This window comes from Ahaetulla prasina, chromosome 5 (genome assembly GCF_028640845.1).
Source record: "Ahaetulla prasina isolate Xishuangbanna chromosome 5, ASM2864084v1, whole genome shotgun sequence".
NCBI classification, from domain to species: Eukaryota; Metazoa; Chordata; class Lepidosauria; order Squamata; family Colubridae; genus Ahaetulla; species Ahaetulla prasina.
In genome coordinates, this window is record NC_080543.1 from 107,019,927 (window position 1) to 107,037,912 (window position 17,986).

General features: G+C 38.0%; 1 protein-coding gene across 4 annotated transcripts in view; it reads right to left on the reverse strand.

The window, feature by feature from the left end:
* The window catches only part of DOCK9 (dedicator of cytokinesis 9), a 134,570-nt gene that overhangs the window by 77,859 nt on the left and 38,725 nt on the right, over positions 1-17,986 (reverse strand). For 3 of the 4 annotated variants that reach the window (XM_058184564.1, XM_058184565.1, XM_058184563.1), the window contains exons 3-9: positions 14,279-14,368; positions 11,941-12,023; positions 11,127-11,196; positions 9,448-9,543; positions 9,118-9,252; positions 6,403-6,577; positions 5,628-5,692 (exon numbers count right to left, since the gene is read on the reverse strand). In XM_058184564.1, the coding sequence (XP_058040547.1) occupies positions 5,628-5,692; positions 6,403-6,577; positions 9,118-9,252; positions 9,448-9,543; positions 11,127-11,196; positions 11,941-12,023; positions 14,279-14,368 (714 nt within the window). Of the gene's footprint in view, positions 1-5,627; positions 5,693-6,402; positions 6,578-9,117; positions 9,253-9,447; positions 9,544-11,126; positions 11,197-11,940; positions 12,024-14,278; positions 14,369-17,986 lie in introns of those variants that run through there. The other variant, XM_058184561.1, reaches the window with a different exon arrangement.

Sequence of the window (17,986 nt, forward strand, 5' to 3'; positions counted from 1 at the left end):
ACAAGGGCGGAAAGCAGCGATGTCCGGCTACACACCGCCAGCGCCATTCGACCCAGCTAAGGAAAATGGGGTCATACATGGCTCGCTTGAGTGTTTCCTCGAGGCGAGCGAACTTCAAGGAGTTTCAGACAACAGGAAGCGAGCCTATTTCCTGAGCCACTGCGGTCCAGAAGTTTTCGACACCGCAGAATCGCTGGCTGAGCCAACGCCGGTACAGTCGGTACCGTGGCAAACTCTGCAGACTTTACTAAAAGCCCATTTTGCACCAATGCCATCCAAGTATGTGCAACGGTTTGAATTCGGGGAGCGCAGACAGCAAGAAGGCGAGTCCATCAGCGCATACATGGCCGCCCTGAGGAAAGCCTCAAAACATTGCGAGTACCGAGACTTGGACGAGGCATTGCTGGAGCAACTCATCCGCGGGGTCAGGGACATCCGTTTGCGGAGGCGGCTGCTGTCTAAAAGCAACCTAACGCTGGCAAACGCCCTGGACGAAGCCAGGGCTCACGAGATGTCCACCCAAGCGGCGGAAACCCTACAAAAGCAGGTTGCACCAACGGCTGGTGCAAAATCAACCCCGGTCCACAATGAAGAGGCCCAGGCTGAATCGGACGGTGAGGAGGAAGGAGTCTTCCACACCGGGAGGCCGGAGAAAGACGACCGGGGCGACTGCGCGAGTTGCGGAGGGCAACACCAACGACAACAATGCAGATTTAAAGATGCAACCTGTCGGCGATGCGAAAGGAAGGGGCACCTAGCACAGGTCTGTCGAGCTCCCCAACCTTCCCGCCAAAAATTCAAACCGGCCAATCAGAGCGCGGGAACGGCGAAGCGGCCCGCGAGTGGTCAGTTTAAAAAAGGCGCGAAGTTGAATCAGACTGTCGTGAGAGTGGGTCACGCATCAACTCGCCTAGAGAAAAAAATCTTTACAAAGGCAAAGATTGAGGGGGTGCCGTGCCGATTGGAGGTGGACACCGGCTCATCGATCACGATCATGTCCTGGGACACTCTCGTGAGAGCCTTACCCGCCATCGCAAAGCGCAAACTGCAACCACAGAAATTAAAGGTACAAGACTACCAGGGGAATCGCATCCCCGTCCGAGGGGTAACGTCCGTCCACGTCGAGTATGGACAATACAAGAAAACTCTGCCCATCACCATCGTTGATGGGACCCTGCCAAGCTTGTTGGGACTGGACTGGTTCCGAGCATTGGGCATGGGAGTGACTGGAATCTTCAGAAACGAAGTCGACCTCAAAGACGCACTCGTGAAAGAATTTGGGGACGTTTTCAGAGACTGCCTGGGCAAGTACACGGGGACCCCTATCTCTTTTAACATAGACCCCCAAGTTGCCCCTATCCGTCTAAAGGCTAGGAGGGTCCCGTTCGCCCTAAAGCCCAGGATTGACCGGGAACTGGACAAGCTAGTAAACCAGGGAATTCTAGTGCCAGTTGACCATGCTAAGTGGGAGACCCCTATAGTCACCCCAGTCAAACCGGACGGGTCGGTCCGGATTTGCGCTGACTACAAGGCAACGCTTAACAAAGCGTTGCAAAAGAGTGCTTACCCCGTCCCGGTGGTACAGCACCTACTGCACTCAATGGGGCAAGGGCAAGTTTTTGCCAAGCTAGACTTGGCCCAAGCCTATCAACAGCTGCCCGTAGATAGCAGCACAGCCGAAGCACAGACAATCGTGACTCACAGAGGGGCTTTCAAGTGTACCCGATTACAGTTTGGGGTTAGTGTGGCTCCAGGGTTATTTCAGAACCTAATGGAGCGGCTATTGCAGGGCCTACCAGGGGTGGTACCATACTTTGACGATGTACTGGTATCCGCTGAGAATCTAGAGGAATTAGGGGTAAGGCTGCGAAAAGTTTTGGGCATTTTCCGGTCTGCCGGTCTCACGGTTAAACTGAACAAATGCCAGATCGGGGTGGAGTCTGTGGAATTCCTGGGCTACCGGATAGACAGGGAAGGGATTCACCCCACTGAGAGCAAGGTAAGGGCCATCAGGAAGGCCCCGGTTCCAAAGAACAAAAGGGAGTTACAGGCTTTCTTAGGTCTGATCAACTTCTACGCAGTATTCTTAAGGAATAAGGCAACAGTAGCCGAGCTGCTGCATAAATTACTGGCAAAGACGGCTGCATGGTCTTGGGGAAAGGCGGAAGCTAGGGCATTCGAAGGGGTAAAGAATCTCCTAACGAGTGATAGCCTCCTTATCCAATACAATGGCACGCTGCCATTAGTGTTAAGTTGCGATGCATCTCCCTATGGGGTGGGGGCTGTGCTCAGCCACAGGTTACCAAATGGCACAGAAGCCCCTATTGCATACTACTCCCGAACCATGTCATCCACTGAAAGGAATTATAGCCAGCTTGATAAGGAAGCCTTGGCTATAGTCTCAGGGGTAAAGAAATTCCATGAGTATGTATTTGGTCGTGATTTTGAAATCATCACGGACCATAGACCGTTGCTAGGTCTGCTGGCAGGCGACCGCCCAACGCCCGTGGCACTTTCGCCAAGACTGACCCGATGGACTATCTTCCTGGCAGCGTATTCTTACAAATTACTACATCAGCCAGGAAAGGAATTAGAGCATGCAGACGCTCTGAGCAGATGCCCGTTACCAGAGACTATCGAAGACCCCACTCCGGGGATACCAGTTCTGCTAATTGACTCTTTGGACTCTGGCCCAGTCACATCCAAAGAGGTGGCTCGGGCTTCGTATAAGGACATTACAATAAGAACTGTAATTGGTTGGGTACAAAGAGGTTGGCCCGCTGCGCCGGGCGAGCGTTTTAAAGAGTTTGTAAAAAAACGTGGGGAACTCTCGGCTCAAGGGGGGTGCCTGCTATGGGGGGATCGAGTGGTGATCCCGGAGAAACTAAGAAAAAAGGTATTGGATCTCCTTCACGAAGGTCACCCAGGGATCGTGAGGATGAAGGGTCTAGCGAGAAGCTATGTGTGGTGGCCCTTAATGGACTCGGAAATTGCTGAGAGGGTAGGGAAATGCCAGGCCTGCCAGGAGTCAGACCGCTACCCCCAACGGCCCCGATTCGGGAATGGGAGAGACCCCAGGGCCCCTGGTCTAGGATCCATATCGATTTTGCCGGCCCCTTCCACGGCCAAACCTTTCTGGTAGTAGTCGATGCCTACTCCAAATGGCTGGAAATCATTCTCATGAGATCCATGACAGCCGAGGCCGTGATCTCAGTCCTACGGCACCTATTTGTAACCCATGGGTTGCCCGACACTTTAGTCTCCGATAACGCCCGCAATTCACGGCAACCCAGTTTGAGGGTACTTGGCAGAGGAGGGCATCCGGCATGTCCTCTCGGCGCCTTTCCACCCTGCGATGAACGGCCTTGCAGAGCGTTCGTTCGGAGCGCAAAGGAAGCATTGTCCAGAATCAAGCCAGGCGATTGGCAAACAAAATCGATACATTCCTAGCAGTCCAACACAGAACCCCTGTGTCACAACTGGCCGCAGCCCGGCCGAACTATTAATGGGTCGGAAACTTAGGTGCCCCTAGACCGTTTAAACCCAAACTACACACCAGGCGGTTACAAAGGGGCACAGGTAAAACAAGAGAGATGGCAACAGGCGACCTAGTGTGGGCACACAACTACAGCGAGGCCCGACCTGGTTAGCAGGAACAATCATAGAAATAACAGGACCAAAGTCATATCTAGTTGAGTTGGGGATGGCCGGGTATGGAAGCGCCACATAGACCAGATAAGAAAGCATAACAGGTAATACAGAATCAGGCGAAACATGCCCTGACTATTCAATGTTGAATCCACAGCTGACTCAAACCCGGGGCAACGCGGGACTTATCTGAGTGCCGGAGGTCCAGCGACGCCAACTGGTTCATCCTGAAGACAGCAGGAAGACTCTGCAAATAATCCAGGGCCGGATGGCCTAGAGGAGGAGCTGAGAGGAACAAACAGTCCCTCCGGCCAGCTCGACTCACTCCCAGGGAATGAATTGCGCAGGTCTGAAAGAGTCAGGAGACGCCCAGTCTACTTGCGTGATTACGTCGAAAAATAAGATGTAAATTTTATGTAAATAGTGGTAAAGTGTTTTCTGGGAGGGAAGGAGTGTAATGTATCTTTAAAAGTTTTGGCGGGAAAATAGCACGTTGCTGATTGGTTGAAGCCCCCGGTTAAACTGTATATAAGGAGAGGTTTTTCCCAGCACTGGCTGCTGGGTTCACCATATAGTAAAGAGCTGTTGTCACTATCCTGGTCTCCTGCCTCGTTATTGCCCGAATCTAACACATTGGATTTAGAGATGCAGTGCAGATGTTTACCTGATCTAAGCAGAATTTTCAAGGGGCAAAAGCATACTGCACATTGCAAAGAATAGAAGTTGTTTAAACAAAGAGCCAAATAGGAGCAAACTTTCTGGTAAGAAGAATTAATCTGATAGTAACAAGTTAAGATAAAACAAATAAGAACTAAAATATGTTCCATTGTTTCAATTATTCCTCTACCACATGGACACAATCTCCATTCTAAAGGGATCTTTTGGTATCTCCTTTTAGTAACAGCTTGCTTTGAGCAAAAAAGAGCTCAAGGCACGCAGAATGCTACCCAGAATCCTGCTTAATGTAATTCTGGGAGTTGAAGTCCACACATCGTAAAGTTGGCAAAATTGGCATATAAACTAAATAAATAAATAAACAAACAAGAATTTAAGAATTATTAAAATACTCAAAAGTATATGGAGTCATACTCTGAAAAAAACAGGAGCAGATGAATTTATATAGCTTCTGAAAAAGATTTAAATTATTACTATATTTTTAAGAAAGATTATTCTCTCTAATACCATCTGCTATTTGCTGTAACACACTGCTTTAGCATATCACTCTTAAGGCTAAATCAGACTATTTTCTTGAGTGTAATTTTTCTAAATGTAAAACACTATTAAATTTAAAGGCCAATAAAACTATTCTGATAGAAATATTTACTCCCATTAATTTCTTATTCTATCAAGAATTAGATCTGCTTAAAGAGGATCCTGATCGTTTGACAATGATAGGTATTAATGTTTTCTCTATATCTTGTCCACCAAGAAAAACTAGCTTGAAATTATGAAAAAAACAAAAACCCAACTCAAAAAGCATTCTTTCTAGCAGCCTAAGTTTTATTTAACAACTATACTTTAAAAACAAACCTTCCTGGTAAGTATCAACATTCTTTCCTTAGTAAGGTGTATAAACTAGCAATTTGCAAAATTCACTTGATTTAAAAATGAAGCATTCCAAATAACCATGGAATGTTCTATTCCTGTTATTGATCATGACAAACACCTTCAGATCCTGCTGTCTCAAGTGACTGTTTAGTGACATGTTTCATCCTTCAAACCAGAAACAATTTGAGGTGTTCAGAGAGTAGTTTGAACCTTTAAAAAAAACCTGTTTCATCAAGAATACTATGCCCTGGATACTTTAAACCATTTTAAATTTAAAGTATTTAACTCTAGAAATCAACATATGACTGCTATGATGATAGTTTGATGCAGGTCAGAGGGGCAATTGTACATTCCAGAATGTTCTATTTTTGCAGATTCTATCACATACTGTCATTGAATTTCATAATTTAAAAAAAAATGCACGAGACTACCTTCGCAATTTCTGGAAGGTAAGCATCTAAACCAGATGAGCTGTCTATCCTGTTTTGTTCATCTTCTGGAAATTAAAAAAAAAAGAAGTTATAGAAGTCCATTGATCACTATAGAACAACCAAGAATCTCACAAGCTTTCAAAATTCTGGAAATTGGTAATCTTTCACACTATTCAGGAACAAAATTCAAATGGGCAATTTTCTATTTTCTGTTAGGTACTGCTTAATGTTGGACTGTATCTAATTTGTCACTATCACAGCATTCTGGCATTTGTAAGAAGATCAACTAATTGATTCTTAAGAATCACAGCAGCCTGGTTTGTAAAAACTAAATGAGATTCATTGTGGATATATTATTTATATCCCTATATATTATTTTGACAGTAAATGTGACTTTTTTTTAATAATACATATCTGTATAGGCTACCAAAAACAGAGGAAAGTACTGTATAAACTCCCTTTTTACAACCCTGCAGTTCCTGTTTGGGGTAGAATCAGGGCGACTAGATGGAATTGAGCATTTACTGGCCAGATGCTCTTCTGACACCTACACGGAGTTCACAGCAGATATTTTTTCTTTGTGCCCTTGAAAGAAAATATCTGCTGCTACCGAGGATTGAACTCTCAACCTTCCAAGTGGAATGTGAGAGTCTTCACCATTAGACTACCATGCCGCTGTTTGAAAATTACTTATAACCAATTATTAATTATAGAGAAAAACATTTTTTTTTTTACTAAACAGCTTGAAAGCAACGTGGAAATAAGCTGCGTTTACCCTCATGGGAGTCCTCATATCTCTTTTCTTGCATTGCTGCTTCAAAATTTAATTGGAGAATTTTGTTTAGAGTTGTAATCCATTCTTCCATTTCTGCTTCACTGTCTGCGGCAAGAAGATAGCTACTCTTGTCCTGCATCTTGAGCTCAAAGGCAAAACGTCGGACTTTATTGTTCTGCAATATAATGAAAAAATATTAATCTAGCAGCTGCAACAGATTTTCTTTTCTCCCTCACCCTCTAATTTTGCATTGTTAAAAAGAAACTACTACTTTTAGGCCTAAAATAGTGAACTGAGGAAACATGTTCACTCTCAATGTTTGCATGAATAATGGACAGACTGAACAATATGATTCATTCATATTGTCAGGGTTTAATTTCTTGTATAAAAATCTATTTGTCAACCTGAAGTGAACCTGGCTGAGGCTATCTCTGTGGCTTCAGAGTTGCCGCAAGGAAGAAGAGGGGACAGGGAGGGGGGAATAGTTAACTGGGGTTTTGCAGTCAAAACAAAACGTTTTGGGAACCAGGGTCATTCCAACAGATGGCTGGGAGAGGAGGAGTGAAGTAACCAAGCAACCGGTCAGCATCTCTATTGGACAATGTGACTGATAACTTGGGGGAAGGGGAAAATTTTCTCTTTTTAATTAGGTGAAAACCGCAGGAATTTCAGAGTGAGTTTTCACCAGTTGTGCCAATATGATGTACTCAATAAACTGTTCTTTGAGGAATCTAAGTAGAACTTTGAGGAGTTGGGTGCATTACTTGGAACGCTGACATTATTGTTTTCTATATTTCTAATCTAATATCTATTGTGAGGGGGGTGAATGCGTGTGTGTTTGTGCTTTATTGAAATTTTTTTACTTTACTATTTTTATTGATTTTATTGATGGAGGATACGAGAAGGAAAAAGTGAGACAATGGCCTTTTATAATATCTGTCCAGTTTTTTAGACATAATTTTTAAGATAAAATATAATCAAATTATACATATACAAAAACCCATTCAAGTGTTAAGAACCAAAACCTCCCAAATGATAGCTTGTCTATTTAGCTCAATTTAGCAATGTTAGAACTCCTTTTATATTGCCAAAAAAGAGAAAGAAGTCAAAACAGGTCAGACAATTAATAATAATTGAGGAGTTCCACAGATTTATTCTGAACATATTGATTACAAGAAATTATGCTACTGTGAATGAAGTCTAGGAAAAAGACATTCTTTTTAGGAGTTGTGATAAAAAAACCCAAAAACTAAAATATTTTCCATCTTAAATTCAAGTTTTTCTAATTAACCCATGGGCAAGTTTTCCAAAATATTCTGCCTGAGAAGTATTATTAATTTATATAATAATATGGAAGAAGGGCTAGTAATGAAGGATGAGAAGGATCCCATTTGCCAGAAAATGTAAGATAAAATATTGAAGGTTTCAACTTATATTTTGCCCTGATTTTTGAACAACTTTGGCATTTTGGTTATTATAATAATTTTGCTAATTATAAAATTATAATTAGCAAAATTCACACAAGAGATATTTCCAAGGGAAAAAAATGCACATACTGATTGTGTTCACATGCAATATTAAATTATGGTTTAGCACTATAAGCAGAATACCCTGAAAAATGATGGATCACATTCTTATTTTCTTCTTGCAATTTGGGTAGACTTCAGCAGGACTGGAAGTCAATGTTTTCAATGAACAATAAATGAACACTAAAACCTGCTGTTGAGTTTTTAAGTTGTTTGCTGGCTATAGTACTGTAATTCAAAATTCTATAAAAGTGAAAGTAAACTCTTCTGAACTATTCTCCCAAATGTGCCCAAGGGGAAAATGGAGAATGCATGATCATGAAGCTTTATTCAAGCTTACTTGCTTCTAAATATAATGCTCAACCAGAGTTTAAGTGTTACATGAACCAGATTACAGAAACAATTTTATATTAAACTATTAAACAGAGGGGGGAAATCTGAAAGCAATTAATATGTGTGCATAATTCCAGGTTTGTTACATCTGCGTGCATAAGAGCACAAACGTGCCTACTGTTCCTGTCCTACTGTTTCTTTTCCTATATATATATATATATATGCTTATACTTCCTTGTTTCTCCTCATATATATGTTTATATATTTTATAATCTTTTTGTGTGCTTGTTGTTTGTGTATATTGTGTGACAAAATTAAATAAAAATAAAAATAAAAATAAAAAATTCCCAGCATTCTCCATGCTTAGCACGCAAATGAAAAATAACTGTTTTTTGGCCTTTCTGGTGAGAAGATACTTTTTTTAGTCTGTATCAGTATTATTCAAACTTGGAAACCCACTAGATGCTCAAAAAGATAAGTTTCATAGCAACAAACATAGCAGCACCAATTCCTGAATATCTTATTTCAAAAAAACATGATTCTAGATTTATTAATTCAACACTTAAACTAGACCTGTGTTATTATTATTAAGCTCTTGTGAAAAGACACTATTTTATAATACTTGCTCACTAAAAGCATAAAGCCATTGTAATAAAAAATATATATTTCTATCACCCAGAGGACCAATAGTGCAATTCTAGTAAATTAATTCAAAAATAATCCCTGTTGCATTTAATGAATTTATATTCTATACAAGTAAAGAAGTATGAAGATGTAATTCCAAAGTACTAGAAGAAATACTATGGGTTTTTGCAAGAGTTACACATCATATCAAGCAGTATAATTCTCTACTTACTTGGACAACGCCCATGCAGGAATCCAAAAAAATTGATCCTTTTGGTTCTTTTGATATTTTTTCATCTTTGTAGAAATTAAGATTATATGATCCATCACCAAGTTGAAGGAGATGAAAAAATCTTCTTTTGAATGACTAATTTATGAAAAATTAAAATGTATTAAAAACAAAAGCAATGTGACACAGAGACCAAAAGTACCTCTTTAATTGTATTCACAACACTGCAAACCTTTTTATACATTAAGAAGTATTGCTGAAATCATAGTCAATGTGCACTTGTACATTATATAACATCACAGTATTTTATGAATAGCCAAAAATTATACATACCCGCATAGTAACACTGATTGCACTGTTCATGTTCCCTTTATATAACCATCCTTGTTTTGTAAGTCCACCCTTTTGAGATCCTAGAGATGCAGCATCCTATTAAAAAATAAACTTCACATAAATTCAAATTCATGAGTAAAATATTTTTTTTTAAAAATAAACCTATAAATAAATAAAATAACTAATAAACAAGTGCTTTGATCTAACTTAAATATGACTATTGAGCATAACTCAATGTTGTCAATAGAAGAGAAACATAGTATTGTAACACTCATTCATCATGGTTTCCCTTCTGTTGTGCAATATTAGATCATAAAAGGTAAAGTAAATTCTAAAAATACTGCTAAATCTCATTAATGAAATAAATAACCAACTCCTGTGGTCAGGTTGAAACACAGGAAAGAATTGAGTTAAGCACATTATTTAGCAATTTTGTAGGTTATTTCAGAATGCTTTATCTTTTAGGAAAACGTTTATATACCTTGGTCAGAACAGCCAGGCAATGTCTCTATTAATGACTGGATTAGCTGGGATTAATGTTCCTGTCCAGTCTATTAGGGTGTCCCATCTGTTATAGGGCCCTTTGGAACAGCAGCTCCTCCCAAGATTAAATTGTCCCAATGCTATTGGCCTTTCACAAGGCCTCAGCTATGGTTTTGTCACTGAGCACAGAGGTTCAGACATGACACGTGGTAGAGCCTATACAATAGTTTGATTTGCTTTTGTAGGTTTTTTTTAATCTCAGATACTTATTAAATGGGTATTATTGTCTTTTTTTGTTATATGTTGTTATTGTGCTTTTAACTATTGTTAGCTGCCCACATGCATGAATCTCGGATTGAAATTAGAAACACATAAATCAAATATAAATAAAAAGTTTTAGCTTGACAATAAAAAAGTATGTAAAAGAAGAGGTTAAAAGACTCTCCTAAAGATAAATCTATAACATGGAACTGGTCTCTAAACAAAGCTGTAAGTTCTTGTAGGTCAGCATAACCAAAGGCACACTAATAAAGTATTAATTCCCAGAGGGTTGGAAGAAGCAAGGCAATATACTATTTCTCTAAAAAAACTAAGGAAACTAAATTCTTAAGGGGGGGAAAGGAAGGAAAAAGAAACCATATAAAAATAGCAGATGGTATTAGAGAGAATAATCTTTCTTAAAAATATAGTAATAATTTTAATCTTTTTCAGAAGCTATATAAATTCATCTGCTCCTGTTTTTTTCAGAGTATGACTTCATATAACTTTTGAGTATTTTAATAATTCTTAAATTCTTGTTTTATTTATTTATTTATTTATTAGGTTTATATGCCACCCACTGATATACATTCATATTAGCTTACAAAGATAAAGTATTTATGGGCCTGTATTTTACATTTAAATGATATTTTAATGTTGCATACCATCTGGAAATGCACAGAATTATAAGGTGGTTTTAAAATAATAAACAAAATACATAAGGAACTATCATGCGCCTCCATCTACAAACTATTTAAAATTATTATGCCTAATACAGATCACTGGGGCAAAGTAATATATTATTCAATATATTTTAAAGATTTCAGGATAAAGTTACTTCTTATTAAATATAACATTTTGTTACTCCAAAAGGGGCCTATATCATAACAACAACTTTAAAATGAAGTGAAATAAAATAATCAAAAAAATAGACTTGCCTCATCCTTATCAGCTTCTTCATCAACTTCAAAAACATGAACTGGAAGCTTTTCTAATCTGTTCCCTTTGCTAAAAAAAAAGAAAAGAGCCATAACACACAATAATTATTACAGGGTCACACACTGCAACAGTTTGCCAGTGTGTGAAAGTATGATTATAATATATAGCATGAGAGACTCTAAAAGAGAATGCCTATATGAAGGTAATAATAGTTTTGATTTAGTTTTTCTTATTTTTTATCTTGAATGCAAATGTAGCTAAGATTTGGAAACGATTTGAAATTTGTTTTGCAAATGTAGGGAAAATCATTTAAATGCATCTTAAACTAATTGCTGACATACTTGCTATAATCTATCAATATTAAATTTTCACCTGCTAAAAATGAGGATTTACAGCATATTATTTCTTCATTGAACTGACATTCTTCCTTTATAGGAAAATGGTTAACACAGCCTCATACATTTCTGCAGTTATTTGTATACAGTACTGATATAGCATTCATATTTCACAATTCAAAATGGAATTTTTAAAATTAATGATCAATTATTAATAAGCATCATAGCTCTTGCTTCTCCCGAAACCATGAAAAAAACAAACTGCAAATGTTCTTTCCATGTTGTTTTTGTGAAACCCATATTGCAGGACTGAATCATCCTAAGAAATTAAACCTGGAAGCCAGGAAAAAACATGTTTCCAAATCTGGCATGTTAGAATTGAAATGGAAGTAATTTCCAAGAATCTACCACATTAAATATTAAAAGTTAACAAGTATTAGTAAGCATTAATATAAAGCTTAAGACAAAAATTACTTACTTTGGAAGCTGCCGAAAGTCTCCTGAGTAATCTTCATGTTTGAAATTGACAACATGCCAGTCAGAGATGTATGTCTTAATACACTTTAAATCAGGACAAAAAATAAACTTTAGGTCACTTCTTGTAGGCAACAATACATTTACTTTAGTAATTTGAGTACTTGCTCTGATCACACTGCTATATCTATGCTAATTAAAGGGGAAAAAAGGAATTTTCATTTCAGTTGATTCTTGTTGATCTTAATTCAACTACTTCTTAGATCCATGCCCCTCCTGGCTGGTCAAGGCTGCCCAGAATTAGGATGTGTGATTGGGTGGGTGGTAAGCTCTTCCTTGAGGGAAGGGGAATCCCTCCGCTTCTGAAGAAAGTGGTGGAATATCCCCTTCTCAAGAGACCATTGCTTGGCTTGACCAATCTGGACAACATCAAGTCTTCCCTTTTTAGGGAAGATTCTGGAAAGCTATAAAGGACCCTGGATGAAACAGATTTATGGATCCCCTTCAGTCAGGATTCAGGCCAAGGTAAGAGACAGAGACAGCATTGACTGTGCTCTTGGATGGCCTCGGGGTGGGTTGAAGGAGGATGGGGGTAGACCATTCTTGTTCTTCTTGACCTCTCAGTGGTTTTCAATGCCATTTTCATAATATCCATGATAGGTTCCTATTGTGTGCCTTCAACATAAGTTTTGGAGTGATCAAAATTGAAAATTTATGTCTTTTTTCCTCTTATTTGTTATCCCCCCCAAATTGTGGCTTAATTCCTGTGATTTTTAATGATTAATTATTAATAATGGGCCTCTGTGGCTCAGGCTGCTAATGCAGTCTGTTATTAACAGCAGCTGCCTGCAATTACTGCAGGTTCTAATCCCACCAGGCCCAAGGTTGACTCAGCCTTCCATCCTTTATAAGGTAGGTAAAATGAGGACCCAGATTGTTGGGGGCAGTAAGTTGACTTTGTATATAAATATACAAATAGAATGAAGACTATTGCTAACATAGTGTAAGCCGCCCTGAGTCTTCGGAGAAGGGTGGGATATAAACACAAATTTTAAAAAAAATTAAGCCATTACTTTGATTCATTTTAGGGTAGGAATTGCTAGATTTCTCACTTAATATAATCCTGATGGTGGTATATTAAGATGCAGAGGGATCCTTTACACAGCAAGCCAGAGATTTGGAATCAGACTTGGCTGTCATATTTAGAGGTGTGTTCCTGGGCAGTTATTCACATTTTTTCAAGCCAGGTTGATTTCCAAGCCAAATAGCAAATTTCAGAACAGCCCTAATTCTGGCAAGATTTAATGCCCTCCCAGGAGCTATTCGGGGGAAACTCATCCCATTTGAATAAACACTTTGCCCCTGTATTGAAGGAGTTCTGAAACACTAAACCATATTATTATATTTTTATATTGCTCTTATTACAAAGATGTCCACTTGCAGCTAACAGCAGCCTATTTAGCCAGATTGCCAGGTTATTATCTGTTTACTGTGATTTTATTTCTCTTAACTTGGCTACATTTTGTTTTACTATTTGAAAAATACCATAAACTTTAACTAAACCACACCTGTAGAGTTTATTTAGGCATTCAATTTCCTAAAACATTCTAATGCAATCTCCCTATAGGTCTGTACTACTGTATGAATGAACAAGAATTCTGCCAGAGTGATTTAAAGAGACATAATTGTGAACAACTGACAGCAATAAATGAGTGCGAAAACTGACTTGCTCAACCATTTAGCAATTTAACTGGACTGAATTTAGAATGGAGAGGTGACTAGATTTGGATTGATATAGATATATCACGAGGAATTTAGAAGAGGAAAATCACTTCTACTCTCTCACTGAAACAAAAAGAGTCAAGTAAATGCTGAGGTCCAAGATATAATTATTTTGTGCTATATTTATTAGACAAACAAAGCATGTTCCTGAAATACTAAGTAACAAATTAAAGCATTCTGTTCAGAATATTAAACAGCCTATTTCTTAAATATCCAGCACACTCCAAAAAGCTAGTTTGGAAGGAAATTTTACAAAACTCCAAACAGTTTCTAAAAGTCTTACTGAATACTACTTCGAGACTGCTACTCTAGCCAGCTGGAGCTCCGAGTAAAGGGTGGAGATGAATCGGAACACTTTATTGTTGTTCTGACTGGTTACAATAACAAAGCAAATTGTAATATAGACTTAAGTAACTAGGCATACCACCTCTGGACTGCAGAAATCCAGATGAGCTCCAGATGTCTAAAAGATATAAGAAACCTGATGCCATCTAATGACTATTTAGTTTTTTGTAGCCCAGAAGTGGCATATGTTAGAAAGATACAAAAAAATATATTACCTCTGTTACAAATAAGCTGTAAGCTTCTTTCTCTGCATTCTCGGGAATTGTAGAACATACATACTGGTGTTGTCGTTTCAATACTGCAGTCTTTAATGAAAAAAAAATACAATCAGTAAGAACTTTATTTACAGGAGTGGGGTTTAGCCCTTACAGTTCTAATGTAGAAAAAAGGTAACCAGCTTCTTTCTGCCAATTAGCACCCCAAAGTGATTCTGGACCCATCATTCTTTTTCAGCCCAACTCACATCAAAGGATTGCTATTACGGGGAAAATAGGAGGAGGAAGGAGTGTTTGGTATGTATCCTGCCTTGAGTTATTTATAAAAATAATAAAGATGGAATTTAAAAAATGATTTTAAAAAATAGTTGAAAGGCAAGCAGATTCTAGAGCTGGACACATGGTATTAGATCATCCTCTGATTTGTAGCATCTAGTTGGGAAAATTATTATTATTATTATTATTATTTATTTGATTTTTATACCGCCCTTCTCCCGAAGGACTCAGGGCGGTGTACAGGCAGAATAAAACGAGCAATACAAAATACAATTAAAATGGCATTTAAAAAACTTATTTAAATTAGCCTGAAAATTTAAAAATTTACCATACACTAAAAAACCCCTTTTAAAATTAATAAAATTTAACATTTAAAATTCAATTTAAGCCAGTCCCGCGCGGATAAAAAGGTATGTCTTCAGTTCGCGGCGGAAAGTCCGAAGGTCAGGTATTTGGCGTAAACCTGGGGGAAGCTCGTTCCAGAGTGTGGGAGCCCCCACAGAGAAGGCCCTTCCCCTGGGGGCCGCCAGCCGACATTGTTTGGCGGACGGCACCCTGAGAAGTCCCTCTCTGTGAGAGCGTACGGGTCGGTGGGAGGCATGTGGTAACAGCAGGCGGTCCCGTAAGTACCCAGGCCCTAAGCCATGGAGCGCTTTAAAGGTCGTAACCAACACCTTAAAATATACTTCTAGACCAGGGTTTGCTAAAATCTTCAAATATTTTGGGGTAGTGTTTAATGCAACCAGTAAATACAGGGTATATATATACTCTGTAGTCTAAAATGCATAGAAGTCACAACACCACTATATAGTAGTCCTTTGATTACACTAGAGATGCATCATCCATACCTATTGTCCTAAAAGTATTCTCGGCTAGAGTGCACTTCCTTCACTTCTTCATTCAAGTCATTAATAAAAATATTGAAATTTTGCTCCAGTGTGATGACATCCATGAAAATCCTCAGAATTCTTCAACTACATTCTTTATTAATTAATGTCCTGTAGCCATACATGTATTTACTCAACCTATAATCAGCATGTCACAAGTACTATTGTCAAATGCTTTGTTGAGATCAAGGTCTATTATATCTCCCTCATTTCCATATTCTTAGTAACAAAGCAATCTGATCAAAGTCCAAGATAAAGTTAATTTGGAAACAATTGCTCATGCTGGCAATTACCACAGTGTTTTTGAAATCTGCTCACTTGCTTTATGATCTGTTCTAGAATCTTTCCAGGTATTGATGTCAGACAGAACTCTTAATCCCTCAGATTCCCTCCTTATTGTTTTTAAAGATAGGAATATTTGCATTTATTTCTCCAGGATTTCCTAAATATAATGCACAAAGGTTTATTGAGAAATCAACTAAGGCCTAGGAAGCAATTCATCTCCCCTGGACATTTAAACTCAAAATCAGTAAGAATCTCAGAGTAGATTTTTAAGTTTTATCTTTATTCCTATTTTTCTCATTGTTGTCATAATTTCCTCATAGAACTAAATTTTCTATTGGAGAAAAGAGAACCAATATAGAAATGAATATGCTTTTAACATTTTACAGCAGTAGATATACCGAGTCCCTTTTTTATTACCTTTCAGAATTTTTGGTGCATTTTCAATTTTTGCTTTCCTGACATTCCTGTTTCATTTCTGGTCTACTGTATATATTTGGTTTTCTTTCCATATTCTTTGTGCATATTTTTAAAAAATCAGAAAATTTTGTTTCTTAAGCTTCCTATGTGATTTTTAAAAATATTTTGCACATGGTGATAGTGCAGTTTGCTGTTTTCTCAAACATACTTAGATATGTGCATATTTGCTGAGTTTTAAACTCATTGCAATATTTTCAAAAGAAAATATGTAAGCATATATTTAGTTCATCAATTTATTCAACAGATATTGCATATTTTTGCAGCAGTTAATTCATTGTATATCTCCCAATCAGAATCCCCTAGTTGCATTCCTATAACATCATTGGTCATACATTAGTTCTAAACTTAAAACTATGAGATTATAAAAATAATATGCAAAAATTCTGCAATACTGCCATTATGAATATTTCAATGTTGATTTCTAAAGTTTTATTGGACAACCTGTGGCCTGTTTGGTCAACATTTCAGAGATATCTCCTTAACTAAATAAAGAGAATGACCACAGGTGGGCAAAAAAAGCAATGCAAGTGGGAGTCTTTCGATTTCCTGCTGGCATCCCCATTGATTTCCTTTGTGGGAAGCTGGCAGGGAGTGTTGGAAATAACAATTATGTAACTGCGGGTGATCGTAGTGACACAGCAATGCTGAAGCATCTACAACTTCACCAAATTACAATTTCATGGCAGTAATGGGCTCTAGATGTTGGATGCATTCTTTATGTTAGCCCACTTGTGGCATATTGATTAAAAAATTATTGCCTAATGATGTATCATTTTGCCTAACAAACATTTTATAGTAATATTATTTGTTCTGAGAAGTATATTTTATATATACACATCTACATGTAGTCCATGCTTAATAACCATTAGTTTAACCACTGTCTGAAGCTCCAAAGGTGCTGAAAAAAATAACTTATGACTGGTGCTTGCACTTACATACATGTTATTATCATGTGGGCCTTCCCAGATGGCTTCCAACAATCAAAGCCAATGGGGAAATAGACAGAAGGTTGCACATAATGCTTATATGATGTCTCACTTAATGACTGTAGAAAATTTGCTTAACAACTGTAACCAGGATTGTTGGACCTGCTGCCACTAAAGAGGACAGTCATGTGTTGTCCCACTTAAAGACCACTTCGTTTAGCAATTGAGTTGCCAATCTCAATGTACTTTTCAATATAAATATTATTACTATAATAAAAGTATTCAGAATGTAAATATTAGAAATCTTCTTAGCTACAGCTGCAAGAGTAATTTGGGAGTTGGGCAGCATATAAATTACATGAATGATTATTTTGATATCATAGAGGTTTTTTTTTTCTCTAAAGGAATCTAGGGCTGTTTTCATAGGACAGCTTTTGTCCTACCATCTTTTTTTTCATTTAACGAATTTGATGCAAAAATTGAAAGAAAGATTAGAAAACAGAGAATTATAAATGGAACATTACAAGATCCCTTTCTTCCCTCTATTCCCCGTCTCTGAAATACTGCATGGAGAAGATAGAGACACTTCATAATAACAGCCAAATTTAGAAGTATCTTAAGACAACATTAAATCTGTAGAGGGTCAATGTTCTGGTAATAAATTCCAAGATGTTTAACTTTTAAAGTACATATGCACTTCCTATTGTTTATAGTCACACCTGTTTCCTGCATTTGATGCGGTTCCTTCCATAAATGTTCAACATATTTCTTATTGGATCTACTAAATATAGTTTTCTCTACACGCATAGGTAAATAGTTCAATTCCTTTAAAAGAGGAACGCCCTTCTTTAAAATAC